Genomic DNA, 15,552 nt, shown 5'->3' on the forward strand with positions numbered 1-15,552 from the left:
AAGGCCTCCATGTCCGCCGCCATCTTTCTTATCAATTCATCTTGTTCCTTCACGCGATCTTCCAGAGTTTGAGGGTCAATCCTCCGTCTTTGTCTGTCGGGACTTTGGGAATGGGATTGACGGGGGCTGTGAGTCCGTCTCCCTCTAGCATCCCTCTTGGAGGTATGTCTTTGGGGCTCCAAGTCCGCCATGGGAGGGACAGAAGGTAATCCTTCACGCCTTGCGCCCCCTTCTGGAGTTAGTCCGTCGACGGCGGACTGCGGCAAGTCTTCAATGTGTGCCATTGAATAAGAAAAGGAGAAGCTTAGTCAAGAGGTTTCGTTCTGTCTGTTCTTCCCACAGACGGCGCCAATTGTACGGGGAAGAAATAATTCTCCTCGTATAATCCTGTTGACTAAGTCCACACTCCTCCGTACGACGTCGCTTTGTCACCTGAAAACACAAACGTGAGCTAGCCGGCGGGTGTGTGCCGGAAACCTCTCCGATGCCAAAGTCAGTAAGCTTGACAAATAGACAAAGCTTTATGTTCTCAGAAAGTAAAATTGAATTACCTCCTCCAAGGTGTTGCTTGTGAGCTTTTATAGATTTCGAGTGGCACAATCCTAGTGGGACTCTTATTTCTCCATGCAGAGTCCTCCTAGGATTCATATTCCTGAAGGATAATGCTTATCCTTTTACAACCCCCCCCCCACTGCTTAAACCAAGTGGGATGGTTTTTACTATGGCCGAACTATCACACGACCGAAGTAAAACTGGCTATGCTGAGCTACAGAGTAGGCCGAACTATCACACGACCAAAGTAAAACTGGCTATGCTGAGCCACAGAGTAGGCCGAACTACCCTTGGTTTGATTCTCACTCTACTCCTCCTTACATCGGTTTTCTCCTGTACAACCAATGGTACGGTCTTAGTCCGAACAAATGGCTTTCGGCCAGCACAATTCCAAGACCGACATAACTCTAAATCGTTCCCAGACCGAAGTATCTTAATAATTCCTGAGCCGAAGTAATTTTACCTCCCTGGCCGGAGTAACTTTGTTTCTCCTAGGCCGGAGTAACCTTGCCTCTCTTGGGCCGGAGTAACCTTGCCTCTCCTGGGCCACAAAGCCCAACTCGCAGCTCGGCCCAATTTTTTCCAAAAATTACCCTCTCAGCTCTTATATGTGTTGGTGTTATATATATGAACTTCCAAAGCATGAAATTTACCTCTGTTTGAACTGTTTTTTCCTAATTGCTGGGAAAAATCATGCAAAGTTTTTAATCTTTTGGACACCCGTTTCGAAATTTATTGGATAGGGTTTGAAGAACATGAGCATTCAACTTTACCAATGTCTATCCTTTCGTGGACTGGGCATAGTTTTGGATATGAGAGATAAGAACTGCATTATCCACTGTTATGATCAAAGTACTTATGGGTTTTATCTTCTGGATTAAATTTGACACTTCCTCTGGTTACTAGTTGCTTTGACACGATAAGTACTAATATCTATATATGTTGTCTCTAGTAGTTAGGCCACATTATTCTATACTAAAACAGGTATGACCTGCAAAGTCATGATGGATACCACTGAGTTCAATGTTTTTTTCTTGGTGAGACCAATCTAACATTGTATATTATTATTGTTGTTGGCATGCTGTCTAGTTTTGTTTTATGTGCTAACCTAACTGCATCTATTTTATCTTCTATTGTATCATTTGCAAAACTTAGGGAATTAGTGTTCTTTTTTGTCTTGTTGGTTATCATGCTCGTTTCTCAAAGTAGAAAATATATTTTTTAATGACTAGTCTGATATTTTGTACAATGCTTTGATTATATTTGCATGCTTGTTTCCGGTACGTTAATTGTTGGGATTGTTCGTTACTGACATTTTTCATTAAATTGATGACTTGTAACAAGACAGCTATGGCATCCATTGATGTTTGGATGAAGAATGCTTCTGGAAAGGCTCCCGATGTTAGTGCGATCTTCATGTCAAACAGAACTACAATAGAAGAGTGTTTTAAGAGAAAACTATTTGGTCTTCCACGTGCTTTTGTTGACTTTGTGAAAGAAGTCAAAGCTGGAATGGTTTTATTTCTTTTCGAATTTGAGCAAAGAAAACTCTATGGTGTATTTCAGGCTGTAACGGATGGTTCAATGAATATTGTACCCCATGCATACCGTTCATTAGGTGCATGCTGGTTCTTGTTTTTGGCTGCTATCCCATCAGATCTTAACGGAGGTGAGTGGGTTGAAGCACTGGGTTCATTTTAGAAGCTTCTCAAACAGCTGTTCAAGGCAAGGTGTTTGGCTCTATAGCTCAGAAAATCTGTATCATCTGATTGGTGCCATTTTCAGTACTGTGTTTTGTCCGTCCTGGTTTTGGGGATCTAGTGCCTAAGCTATCTGGTTTTTCTGGTTCTTTTCTTTCTCTGTTGTGTTAGCTCGTTGGTTTCTCACCAACTTGGAGGTTGGAGCTTGTTTTAGCTCCAAGCTCCACTTTATTGATGTATTTTTCTTTTTCCATCAATAAAGTTTTCCTTTTGCCGATCAAAAAAAAATGCATACCGTTCAACAGGAAAATTATTTCCTGTACAGGTATCAATTGATGATTGTGTGATTTTTTGTTGTTTTCCTCCTAGCTTCATTCTTTCATAGTTTTCATTAGGCTCAAATTTATTGTTGCTTAATTATATATTTTTTCCCCCTTTAGCCTATGTGAATCACCAGATATTGGTTCTTTGAGATGTAACGTAACCTCTTTCCTTTTTAGACCAATTTTATGCCTGTCATTCAATTTTGTCTTGTTAAGGTTTCGTCCTCTTTTTTAACATGATTTCTGTGATGCTATTGAAGATAATTACTATGCAGCGACAAAGTTCAACTTTGGTCTGTCTAAAGGTCAGGTTGGCTCTTATTCACATTTCTTGTAGAATCTAGGCTCATCATTTGGCAAAGGATTCATATTCTGTACAATATGCAGTGTAAGTTCAGTTCAGCTCAATCATAGAATGACATAGCAAGGTACTAACACGACCACTTATTCCTTAGAGAAGTCAAGCAAACAAACATACTTCTTAATGGGATAGTTGGTGTGACCTGATGAAGCTTATTGTGGGAAGCTGTGATTGACTGATTGTGAAAGGAAATGAACTAAATATGTAAGAGTTGGAATTGAACATTACATGTTGGTTATAACAAGCCATAAACTGGACCTGTTTTTTGAACACTCACTTTCTATTGTTTGAGTATGCAGGTTCAAAGGCTCTCATACTTGTTTCATTCTAGTAAGGTCAGAGTACAAAGATCTCTGAAAAAAAAGAAAGTCAAATCTTATAATAAATCCCTTTGGCTGATTCTGGCAAACTTGAGCTGGAGAGAGATGACTCCATGGTTGAAAGTCAAGCTAGGAATTCAGTGGATGTACTCCAGTCACTGAATGTAGGGTTGTCTTTTTTCCAGGCTCTGTTAATGTCTGGAACAAACAACGAGATCACCTCATTTCATGAATGTGCCTATCGGTATTCAGCAAGCTCATCTTTTTCTGGAAGTCAATCGGTCCCATTGCAAAAAGAGTCAGAGCACATAGATATCTCTTCTTATAACGCTTCATTGGTCCTTGGCGATTACATACCACTGTCCTCCCCTAAACATCTTGATGCAAAAGAGAATGGGAATGCTTTCTCAAAGGCTGGGGTTTTGGAAGATAACCAAATAGAATATGCCTCGTGTGGTGGTTATATAGATTCGTCCTCCTCTGAAGCATGCATATTTCCCATGCCTTTTGGACTGATGGATTCAAATCAGCCATCTTTTGTATTCAGTCCAGGGAGGGATCAATGTGACGAAAAATATTGGAGGGTCAAGGGCCTATATATTCTAATACTCGAGGTGAAAGAACAAGTGTATTTTCTCGTTTGAATTTGGTGTCAAAAGCTGATGTAGAAGATAATGAAGACGACTCTGAAGTACTGAATCAGTGCATGAAATTATGGAGAAGTTGCAGCGGTCTCATGAAAATTGGAAAAGGGCGACGAGGAAAACTAAAAGATCTCACGTGAAAAGGAGGGAGCCATCTGAAAAAGAGAGCTAGTGTGTTTTCTCGCTTAAATTTGGCTTCTAACAATGCTGTGGAAGAAAACAATGCAGCAGAAATATTTCGGGGGAATAAGAGAGAAATGCCAAGTAGTTATAAAAAATCATGACAGTGAGAATTTACAGATGACTATCCAGGTGTAGACGAATGAAGATGCATCTCAAGTTAAAGAGGATCCGATGGATACATGGAATGGGAAACAAATAGGAGAATGCATTCCACTTCTGGATGTTAACGAGGAAGGCAAAATGTTGAACATAGAGTGTGAAACTGAGGGAAGAAATCGTGTAGATGGTGAAGAACAACAGAAGAGAAGATTAGTTAGGTCGATGCCAAGAAACAAGTCAAATGCCAAAACAGATGATAATCAAACCAGCTTATCTCAAAATGACATAAAACCAGCTCTAATATACCCAACCATCAGTGATGGCAATGGTGAAGAGTAGTGGAAAGGCTTGACCAATATGGATTCAATGTTGAGAAAACAAGATGGTCCAGGAAAGAACTGCTTTGGAGAGGTGGGCACAAAGCCATTGAAGGCGACAAGGAAAACTAGAAGTATTTCACGTGAAAAAGGAGAGAGCCATCTCAAAAGAGAGCTAGTGTGTTTTCTCGCTTAAATTTAGCTTCTAACAATGCTGTGGAAGAAAACAATGATGTAGAAATATTTTGTGGGAGTAAGAGAGAGACACACGAAGTAGTTATCAGAAATCATGATAGTGAGAACTTACAGATGACTATCCAGGTGTAGATGAATGAAGATGCATCTCAAGTTGAAGAGGATCCGGTGGATACATGGAGCGGGAAACAAATAGGAGAATGCATTCCACTTCTGAATGTTAACGAGGAAGGAAAAATGCTGAAGATAGTGTTAGGAGTATGAGACACCAGAAAACAATCACACACAATAACACAAGAGATTTACGTGGTTCGGCAATTGCCTACGTCCACGGGAGAGATATCACTATAGAATTATCCCGGAGGGAGATTACGTTACTCACACCTCACAATTCTCTCCATAGCACTCTCACTCACAGATTACACTCTCTGTATTTTTCTCTCTCACTCTATGTATTCTCAGTGTGCTCATTGCATTCACTAATCAACCCCTCCTCACTCATCTCAATTTATACACGAGAGAGGAGGAGTGGTTAAGAAACAACACTGAGTGGGTTTGGTTGTGCTGTCCCCACCATATTCCTTTAGCTATCCACCATCTTCCTTTAGCACATGGTGCCACCCTCACCATGTGGATAGTAGGCTCCTCACCTTGTGAAGTGTGGGCTGGAGCTAACAGATAGAGTGTGAAACTGAGGGAAGAAACCGTGTAGATAGTGAAGAACAACAAAAGAAAAGAAGATTAGTTAGGTTGATGCTAAGAAACATACAAATGCCAAAACTGATGATAATCAAACTGGGCCATCTCAAAATGATATAAAATCAGCTCTGATATACCTAACCATCACTGATGGCAATGGTGAAGAGCAGTGGAAAGGCTTGACCAATATCGATTTAATGTTGAGGTCCAAGAAAGAACTGCTTCAGAGACGTGGACACAAAGCCATTGAATGTATACCAACTTCGTTGTCTGTCTGCATCAGCTGGTAACAAAGATCTGGACAAAGAAGTACTCTCTGTAGATGAAGGACAAGCAGAACGCACAAAGACATTTTTTGGCACTAGGCATGAAGAATGTGGTGAGCAAGATTCTGGAGTTATATGTGAACTGGTGTTGTTTGATACCTATAGAACTGGTTAATAACGTCTGACTCCTTTTTGTGTTATGGTACATAATAAGGGAACTTGGAGAATGTTTGAAGGGTAAATTACAAATACATCCCTAAGGTTTGTTTAAAGTATAGATTGCCCCATGTGGTTTGAAAAATTACAAAAACCCCCTTGTTAAAAATTTTTATTTAACAAAATTAACTAAAAAAATGAAATTCATAATTGCTCTCCTATACAATAATAAAATTACCTAAATTATTAATTGAAACATATTTCTAACATCATTAAAAACTGTTAATTGACTTAATGATTTATTAATAAAATGTGCTATTTGTTATGAAATTAGAAACCTTAGGGGGGTGGAATGTAATTTCCAGAATAACAGGGGGCGATTTGCATTTTAATCAAACCTCAGGGGATGTATTTGTAATTTACCCATGTTTGAAAGAAATTGTTAAGTGAAGGAATCACTTGGTATCCTGGTGGTATGCAAAATTGTAAATGAAAATAGTTTTGGGAACACAAATGTTAGTTTTTGTTCCAAGAAGAATTAACTGAAAGTAGAGTTATGATTCCATGTCCATATCCATACTTCTTAGCGGCTCCTTGATGTTGTTCTTGCATTCATTATTCTTTTGCAATTATGATTGCAAATGAGGTGTAGTGGTAGAACATCATAGAAGTGCTTATGTTTAAGGTGGCTCGAAAAGGCTTATGAGCATGCTTGTTTGCTAAGTCAAATTCATTAATCAATCAAATGTCATAAAGGAAGTGCAACTTGTACACAAGATGTACACACATTTAAAAAAAAAAAAAACTACAAAATCAATCATGGCAAAAAGGAAATCTCTCTCAACCATGAGAATGGGGGAAACAAGAAAAGTTCCCTTCACGTTCAAAGATGACTTCTCACAACTATCAAAACATCTTTTCTCTTGTTCCAAAAACACCACACATGATCCAAAGAGAAGAGACCTTCCATAGCTTCATAAAAGGTCTATGATGTTATAGTTAACCAGAATATATATGGTTGTAGCCATGGCTGTTATAACCTTACGATTTATGATTTGATTCATGTAGTTGAATCTTAACTTGAGTGAATCTATGATTCAATTACGATTTACTACTATTCATTGCGATTTATTACGGTTTAAGTGAATCAGTTATATTTTGCATGAAATTGTGTCATTTTTTGCAAAATAAAAAAAAAAGAAAAAAGAAATAAACTAATGGTATTGATATATGTGATTTTGTTTATATTTAAATATGTAATTTAGTTATATTGATATTTATTTCATTTTAAACAATATATTTTTATATGCATATATAAAATTATGTGTTATGCTAAATAAAGTGAATTCTAAGATTCACAATTCGATTCCCGATTTGACAATAATGGTTGTGGCCACATTTTTTGATATAATATCTGGTGCTTGGGTGTCACTTCTAGTATATGGGATGTTTTGATTATTGTTACTGTCCGACTTGTCCCAAATTTAGATATGTTCAAATATTTTTCTAGTGCTATTGGGTTTTTGATGATATATATATATATATATATATTAGAGGACGTGATAAATTGCAATCTATGACTTGAGTCTTGATTTTAGTCCCAAACTAGGCGGGAAAAAATATTCATTCCATTTGTTAGTGCGCTTAATATAATAGGTTTGTGTGTATATGGCATTTTTCACATCTGCCGCTTGTCTTAGTATTGCATTTGTGTTATCAGGGGATGTGGACATGAGATGATATTTGTTCTACTCCTTGAAACTGCACAGAGATCATCTTTGGAGCAGGAGGGACAGAAAAGATGATACCAGAGAATCTTTGAGAAAAAGGCACCGCAACATGAACTAAAGTGAGAGCCCACAATGCAAATCATCTAGCAAAGATAGGGATAGGGAGAAGGAAAGTGACGCGGATAGGGACCAAGAAAGGGATTGTGATAGAGACCGAGGTAGAGCTCATGATCGAGAAAGTGGGAGGGGACGGGAGAAGATGTTAGGATCAAGCGCTTACCATCTCACCAAAATTCATAGGTAGTGGTAAATGCGCAACTTCATTTCCTTAAAGGGTACAATGCAAAGCGCCAGAAGTCGACTGTGACTCGGCCTCAATCCAGACCTCCTCCATGGCAGGATGTTGGCTTAAACCCAGGTCAACAGAAGAGAGAGGGACAACCACGATAGAGATAGTGTTGAAAAATCCAAACCCAATTCCATCAAGAACCAGAAGCTTCATACTTAGCAATGAAGCATCACATGTTAAATGTATAGAAGAAAAGAAGAAGCTCACAAAATGATGAAGAAGATTGAAGAAGAAAGAAGAAGAACCCAGAAGCATAAAGAAGAAGATAAGGAAGCTTCATGGAAGCTCGCCTCCATTAGTGGTCAAAAGCTTCACTATGAAACAAATGAGGAAAACGTGAAGTTATGTGCTTTATACAACTCACACACGTGGTGAACACACGGATTGTAATCCTATAAATAGATTGCATTAGTTATTGTATTAGATCATGAGATATGAGATAGATCAATGAGATAAAAAAACACTACATGTATCCATAAAATTAAAGAATTCCCAAAGAGGTCGAGGAAAATGAAGATTCATTTGACCTATTCAACAATCTAGAAGAGTTCAAGTACAGTGCCAAATAATCAAAATTTTGGACACTCTAAAAAGGACTGTTGGTATCAAAACACCAACACTAAAGAAGAGAAAGTCCATTTTATCAAAGAAGGGAACATAGGATCCACCAGTTTGCTTCCATACAAAGTCAACAAGACACCAGAAGAAGCCTGGAGCAGCAACAAACCAAAGGTCAACCATTTGCAAATTATTAGTTGCATCGCATATGCCAAAGTGCCAAAAGCCAAATGAACAAATGCTCAGACAAAGAGCTTATCTTTAGATGACAATCAAGAAGAAGAGTCACCAGACATGGAGACCACAATGACCCCAAACTTACCGCAAAAGGGGACAAACAACATTTCAAGTGAAGGATCACCAATTCAAGATATCTATGATGTAACCAGACGCATGGATGAAAACTTTGAATTACTCTGCTTTTTCACAGGCAATGATCTGACAAGAATTGAAGAATCTCAACAAAAGGCAAAGTGGAAAAGTCATCAAGATAAAACATCCACTAAATGCCTAAGAATGAAGAAAGTCCAGTGCAATGCTCATACTGGAAAACAACTAAAGAATGCAACATTGAAGGTCTACCACAAGTACAAGAGAATAATCAAATATGTGGCATACAAACATTTGAGGACAAGAGTAAAGATCCTCACAGCAAAAGAGAAAGCTTTAATGCTTGCAGTTACTGAAAGAATGAAGAAACCCATCGAATTGGGTTTGAGGGGGGATATTGAAAATCCAAACCTAATTCCATCAAGAACTAGAAGCTTCATACTTAGCAATGAAGCATCACATGTTAAATATGTAGAAGAAAGAAGAAGCTTGCAGAATGATGAAGAAGATTGAAGAAGAAAGAAGAAAAACCCAGTAATGGTCAAAAGCTTCACCATGAAGCAAATGAGGAAAACGTGAAGTTATGTGTTGTATACAACTCACACACATGGATTCTTATAAATAGATTGTATTAGTTATTGTATTAGATCGTGAGATAGATTATGAGAGATGAGATAGATCAATGAGATAAAGAGATACTACATATATCCATAAAATTAAAGAAATAAAATCAGTATGTTTGTTTTTCCAAATTCATTCTCAATATATTAGTGGGATTCCATTCTCATATCTCATCAGTGGAATTAATTTTCCATAAGTGGTATCAGAGTATATAAAGGAAATTGTCATAATTTTCTAATAGATAGAGATAGAGACAGAGAGAGGGACAAGGATAAGAGAAAAAGGATGAAATGAGTTTGTTGATGGCTATGCATTGAAGCTTTTGAGTGTTGTGGAAGAAGATGAGAATTCTAATCATCAGAAGTGAAATTATTCAGTCAGAGTGGGTTTCGAAAACTGGAGGGTTGGAATGGTTTTTGGTGATATCTCAATTAATCAATAATCTCCTTAAGATGTGACATAGGTTCTGATGTCTAACCGTGGAAGATGGTCAATGTATTATGTGATTGGAATGACATCCATCATTTATATTTACAGTCTGTAAGACAAAACATAGCCACCATAACACCTGTTGGTAGCCAAATGTGTAGTTTGTTCTAAATTTTTTGAGATGTTGGCTATATTAGAATTCTTATAGTTTAAAGTGGACAATTAGGTTGCTAAATTACTTGTTTTGTTATTGAGATATTTTTTAGTATTCAACATTGCTACCGCCTGTTGCACATCATTTTTTTGGGGGTTTTCTCTTTTAGATGTGAAATGATGTTGAGAAAGGTAAACGGTTTGCAAATCTAAATACATATACTTTAAAGAATATATATATATATATATATATATAAACAAACAACAAACAAAAAGAAATTGACCCAAAATAAAATAAATAAATTTTTTATTTACATGTATATATAATCATTATAAATAAATAATAAATATTTTTTGTATTTAAAAGTTGTTTGGGTACGATTTCAACATTTTGGTGTTTTGTTTCACTTTATTTATTTAAAAGATGTGGGTTTAAAGTTTCTTTGGACTTTGGGTCACTGAACAAATTGAGATTGTTTGTCCTTTAATAGTCGAACAATTTAAGTTTGTTTGGACTCCTATGGTCGAACATGACTAGTTAATCAATTTTGACTCGCTCGATGGACATGACCAAACAAACTTGATTTGTGTGGCCATGTACCGAACAAACTTCGACTTGGTTCATCGAACAAAACATGAAAGCTGAAAAAAAAAAAAAAACCAAAAATCTTGAAATTGTCATTTTTCATTTCAATGGACGAGTTAAAAAAGTGTTGCAAATCAAAGACTGTGTAAGGGAGGCAAAGATGATAACGGGTGCTATTTGGAGATGATGGATGCGGGTTAGGGTTTGGAAAATTAAGCGTAAACAGAGGAGAAAGATTAACGATGAGATTATTTTTTGAATTATTTAAGGTAGCAGAGAGATGAAATAGAAATTTTAAAATTTTTGAATGAGTGAAAAGAAAAAGGGTGTCAAGTGGAAATTATGTAGTGGAAATAGAAGCTCCCCAATTGCCAACCCTGTTACATGGCACAAGCTTTGAGAATGCAATCAAACAAAAACAAGACATTACTAAACAATTCAACCTTTTATACAACAGTTGGAAAAGATTCAATCAAACATACTTACACAATCATGTTCAGAGAACACAAAATGTAAAGGCATAACAACTATAAATATAGACACATTTAGACAAGAGAAATAGAAACAATAACAATATTGTAATTTTTCTACAAATCACTCCAACACACTACAATTCTCACTCTAAAAAGATTAGGGTTTTAATTAAAATAGTTCAAGAAGACCATAACCGGGCTCTGAATATGGTTCGGGATCAAAGGAATGAGCGATGACCCATGTTTTGAACTCCATTTTACTTTACTTTGAAAAGTAACTAAAAAATAAGAGAGAGAGAGAGAGTTGCATCAACACTAGAATAATGGCTCATGAACAATTTCTTGCAAGCCAAACCTGCTAAAAAATTTGTAGGGAATATTAATATGAACAAGGTAAAAAACCCAGAAGCTATGTTGCCAAACTTGCTAAAAAGAACCGCTAACCTAAACTGTCAGAACTCTTCAAAGTAAATCAACATTTCAGAACATACCACACTTGAACAATGGCATAGGCCCCTAGCGGCCAAGCTTCCTAAGTAACCATTTTTTCCGAAGGTTGACATCCAAAGCCAAAAATGTCTTTGCTTTCCTCTCATCCTCCAAAAGGTCACAACCATCCAACAATAGCTCATCATCAATATCCGATATTGCTTGAAGTGCATCAATGGCATTTTCTATTGAGTCATAGCTCTTTTCTTGCTTTTTAACCAACCTTGTTACTACACTGGTGGTATCGATACAAGGCTCTTGAATTTCTTCACCAGTTTTCTGCACTTTTCTAGATCGTCCCGAGACTGATGGCATTTTAGTTGGCCATTTTTTCCCTCGATCAGAGGTGTCAACATCCAATAATGGAATTTGAATGCACCCAGAAGCTTGATCCATTTCAATTTCTAGGGCTTTATAGTCAATCTCTGTCCCCATATCTTGACAGCTTAATCCTCTGTCCGCTATTTTGCTCCCAAAAAGTATACACAAGTCATTGTAATACCCCAAGGTTTTATTTTTGTAAGCGATTGCATCTGTGTGTTCCTGCAGAATATCATTTTTATGCTACAGTAATAAGTAACATCAATAATCAACTCGAAGTCAAAGTGGACATATCTCTAGAGCAGACCGATACCAATATGTATAATCCAATAATAGTGAATGGTAAATATAATTCGTTGCTTTGATTTTTAACTGCATTATAGTGAAAAACTTTCAATAGTGGAGAACCAAATAAGATACAAATGGATAGCAGGAATCACCCCTTCAAACAAATTAGAACTGAAATAATCTATATGCCATCTTATGTTTTCGACTTTTTGTGTTTTTTCTAAACTTGTTTTCAACTTTTAGAGTCAACTTTTTCGTTTTTACTTTTTGGGTCCGTCATGACTAGATGAATCTAAACATTTTAAAAGAAAATTTTGAGTCAATTTTGAAAAAAGTTCACTAAAGAAGAATAGCCCATATTACACACACACACACACACACACAAACACATATATATATAAACAACACCCAATTAGTATACATTAATGTGTCTAGGAGGGGAAAGATTGGATACACCCTTAACCTTTGGTATAGTGCACAAAGTGGTTGTCCCGTGATTTGAACCCATAATCTCAAGGTTACTAGGCCAAGATTTTACCATTGAACCAATGGTCACCCTCGGCGTAGCGATAAAGCCCCCCCTTGGTGACCTGGTGGTCACAGGTTCGCGTCGCGGAGGCATCCTCTTCGATAAGGCTGCGTACATCAACTCTTCCCCAGACCCCACTTAAGCGGGAGTTTCGTGCACTGGGTACACCTTTTATATATATAAACTTACAGAAATTGGTTTATTTTCTTCTTTTCTGAGTGTTTTTTTTTTCCATAAAAAAAAGGGCAAATTACACTAATAGTCCCCTATAGTTTGGGTCACTTTAGTCCCCGACTTTTCAATTGTGACATATTTGACTATGAATTTTGATTCTTGTTCTAAATAAGGACAATTGAACATACCATTGCTTAATTTCAAGTGCAAAATCATCAATTTAATAAAATATAAACTAATTTGACAAAAATAAATGTCCAAAAAATATTTTAAATTTTTTTAAAAATTAGTTCTACCCACCAAAAATAAAATTATGTAAAATTGATAAAAATTAATAAAAATTACATGATTAATTTTTAAAAATTAATTTTACATGATCGTCATCCAAATACATAATAAAAATTAATTTGGCAAAAAAAAAAATGTCTAAAAGGTTTATCAATTTTATATAATTTTATCTTTAGCAGCTAGAAATAATTTTTAAAAATTCAAAAATATATTTTTGACATTTATTTTTGTCAAATTAATTTATATTTTATCAAATTGACGATTTTACCCTTGAAAAATCCAATAGTATCTACAATTGTCCTTATTTGAAACAAGATTCAAAATTCAGGGTCAAATGTGTCACAATTAAAAATTCAGGGACCAAAATGACACAAGCCCAAATTATAAGGACCATTAGTGTAATTCACCCAAAAAAAAATCACATTTTTTTAATTTTTAGGATAGTTTAGTCAAGGGCTTAAAAAGTAGAAAAATTAAACAAAATTTTAAAGAGAGTGCATTAAAGACAAAAATAAGCAGAACTAGAAAAGCCAACAAAGCCAAAGAAATGAACCTTTATATAAGCTTCCCATTTATCATCATCAGCCACAACTATTTGCAGCCTTTCATCCCATGCAAATCCGCTTTGATTGAGAAGATTGTTGATGTCGTTGTAATGTTTCATCAAGCACATGTACTGATTTTCTAATGCATATTTGTCACACTGGACACCAAACTTTTCATTAAATGATGCATTCATGTATGCCCAAGCTTGCTCATCGAATGTGTGATTGATGTTATCCCTTCTATGCACCAGCTCCAACATAACGTCAATAAAGTAACGATCCATTGATGGTGTCCAATCCATCACCGGATGTGCACTAGCATGGAACTCGTCTTCCTTCCCATCACCTAGAAATTGAGAAAAACCATTTATAGGAAGATCAAAAATTTAATAAATAAATAAAGGAAACCTTGCTTTAGACGTGCATGTATATCACAAAAAATGCAATTCTGATTTGCTTCAAGTAGAAATGAAAATGGAGCTACACATGGATAAACATCCTTACATTTGTATACCATTAAAAGTTTAAACATTCCAGGATAAGTTATACAAGCCAATGGACAAGTATTTTGCTTCTGTGTGCTGCAGAATAGTGCAATGGTGTAGATCACATGTAACCTAAGATTAAGAAGCACAAACACTTTTAAAAATTTAAAAATACTAGTACACATTTGGATTGTGTTGGACATAAGTCCAAGAGTTTCCTATTATTTTCTTAAATTTTTTAGACCTGCAAACACTTCATACATTTGGGAGATACATGACACATTAAACACATTACAAGTTTGAATAAACTAACTTGGGAGATTCAATGATAACAAAACAACGCATATTTATGCCTATTAACTACAAGTTACATGGGCTTTTATAAATTTGTGAAGAACTCATATCAGACACTTGATACTTGGGTATGCGCTACATGTCCAATATGCCTAATTGGTCATGCATCCAACAAGGATGTATGAGCAATCAAGTTTACTATATAACTATGCATAAGACTTGCATTTTAAATATAAAATGTATTTAATTTTGTAAACATCAATTTATCCTTGAAACATAAAAGTAGTGTTTAAGAAATACGAATTATAGTCATGTCCAGTTGTCTTTAACATGAGAATTAAATGAATCCTACACTTTAGAAACATATCTACACCTAACCCCATATCCAAGTCCATGTAACAGCCAATCAATCTCTCGTCCTTCAAATTTAGAAATGACTTTTTTATTTTTTTTTTCCCATTTGGGCAGTGTCAAATTTGTATATAGACCACAAACATCAAAAATAAGAAAAAAGAAGCCACATACAATGCAAAACAAGGCTAAAAAATTAGATTAGTAGGATCATACCTGAATTGAGATTCCACAACCTAACAAGATCCAACTATCAGGATCAAAAGATCCTACCTATTAGGGATTTTCTACACAATTGGGATCAATTTTGGCCAAATGAATCATAAAATCGTTGGATCCGGATCAGGTTTTAACAACCATGATTTATATTGGTGATTAATTAATTGATTCAGTAGTCTCATTTTAGTATTGTTAATTTATTATTTGTGATTTTTGGAGTAGCGTGGATGATGCTAGCCTTAGTGGAGTTCTAATAAAATTGGGCACATGGGAATCATTTAAAGAGTTTACAAAAGGCGTGGATGGTAGTGCCTATGTGCTTGATGTAGTGTGTTTGGAAAGAGAAAGGAATAGAAACACTTTTGAAGATATAGGGATGGCCATTTATAGAATATCTTCAATTTCTTGTGTTCATTTTTAGCTTAAAGGGAATTTTTGCAAGCCTTCCTTTCGTTTGATTCTTTGGTGTAATCCATTTTGCATAGTGGCTCTAGTTTTGTGTTTTGGATTTCTTTCTTGGTGTAT

General features: G+C 35.9%; 1 protein-coding gene across 2 annotated transcripts in view; it reads right to left on the reverse strand.

Annotated features, from left to right (window-relative positions):
- Positions 1–10,997: 10,997 nt before the first annotated feature.
- Positions 10,998–15,552, reverse strand: part of LOC114312180 (uncharacterized) — a 93,633-nt gene continuing 89,078 nt past the window's right edge. For both annotated transcript variants that reach the window (XM_028258384.2, XM_082866338.1), the window contains exons 8-9: positions 13,687–14,024; positions 10,998–12,076 (exon numbers count right to left, since the gene is read on the reverse strand). In XM_028258384.2, coding sequence (XP_028114185.2) covers positions 11,561–12,076; positions 13,687–14,024 — 854 coding nt within the window. In that variant the 3' untranslated portion in view covers positions 10,998–11,560. The remainder of the gene's footprint in view (positions 12,077–13,686; positions 14,025–15,552) is intronic.

The sequence above is a fragment of the Camellia sinensis genome, chromosome 4 (genome assembly GCF_055761805.1).
Source record: "Camellia sinensis isolate YWXY chromosome 4, ASM5576180v1, whole genome shotgun sequence".
Classification (NCBI taxonomy): domain Eukaryota; kingdom Viridiplantae; phylum Streptophyta; class Magnoliopsida; order Ericales; family Theaceae; genus Camellia; species Camellia sinensis.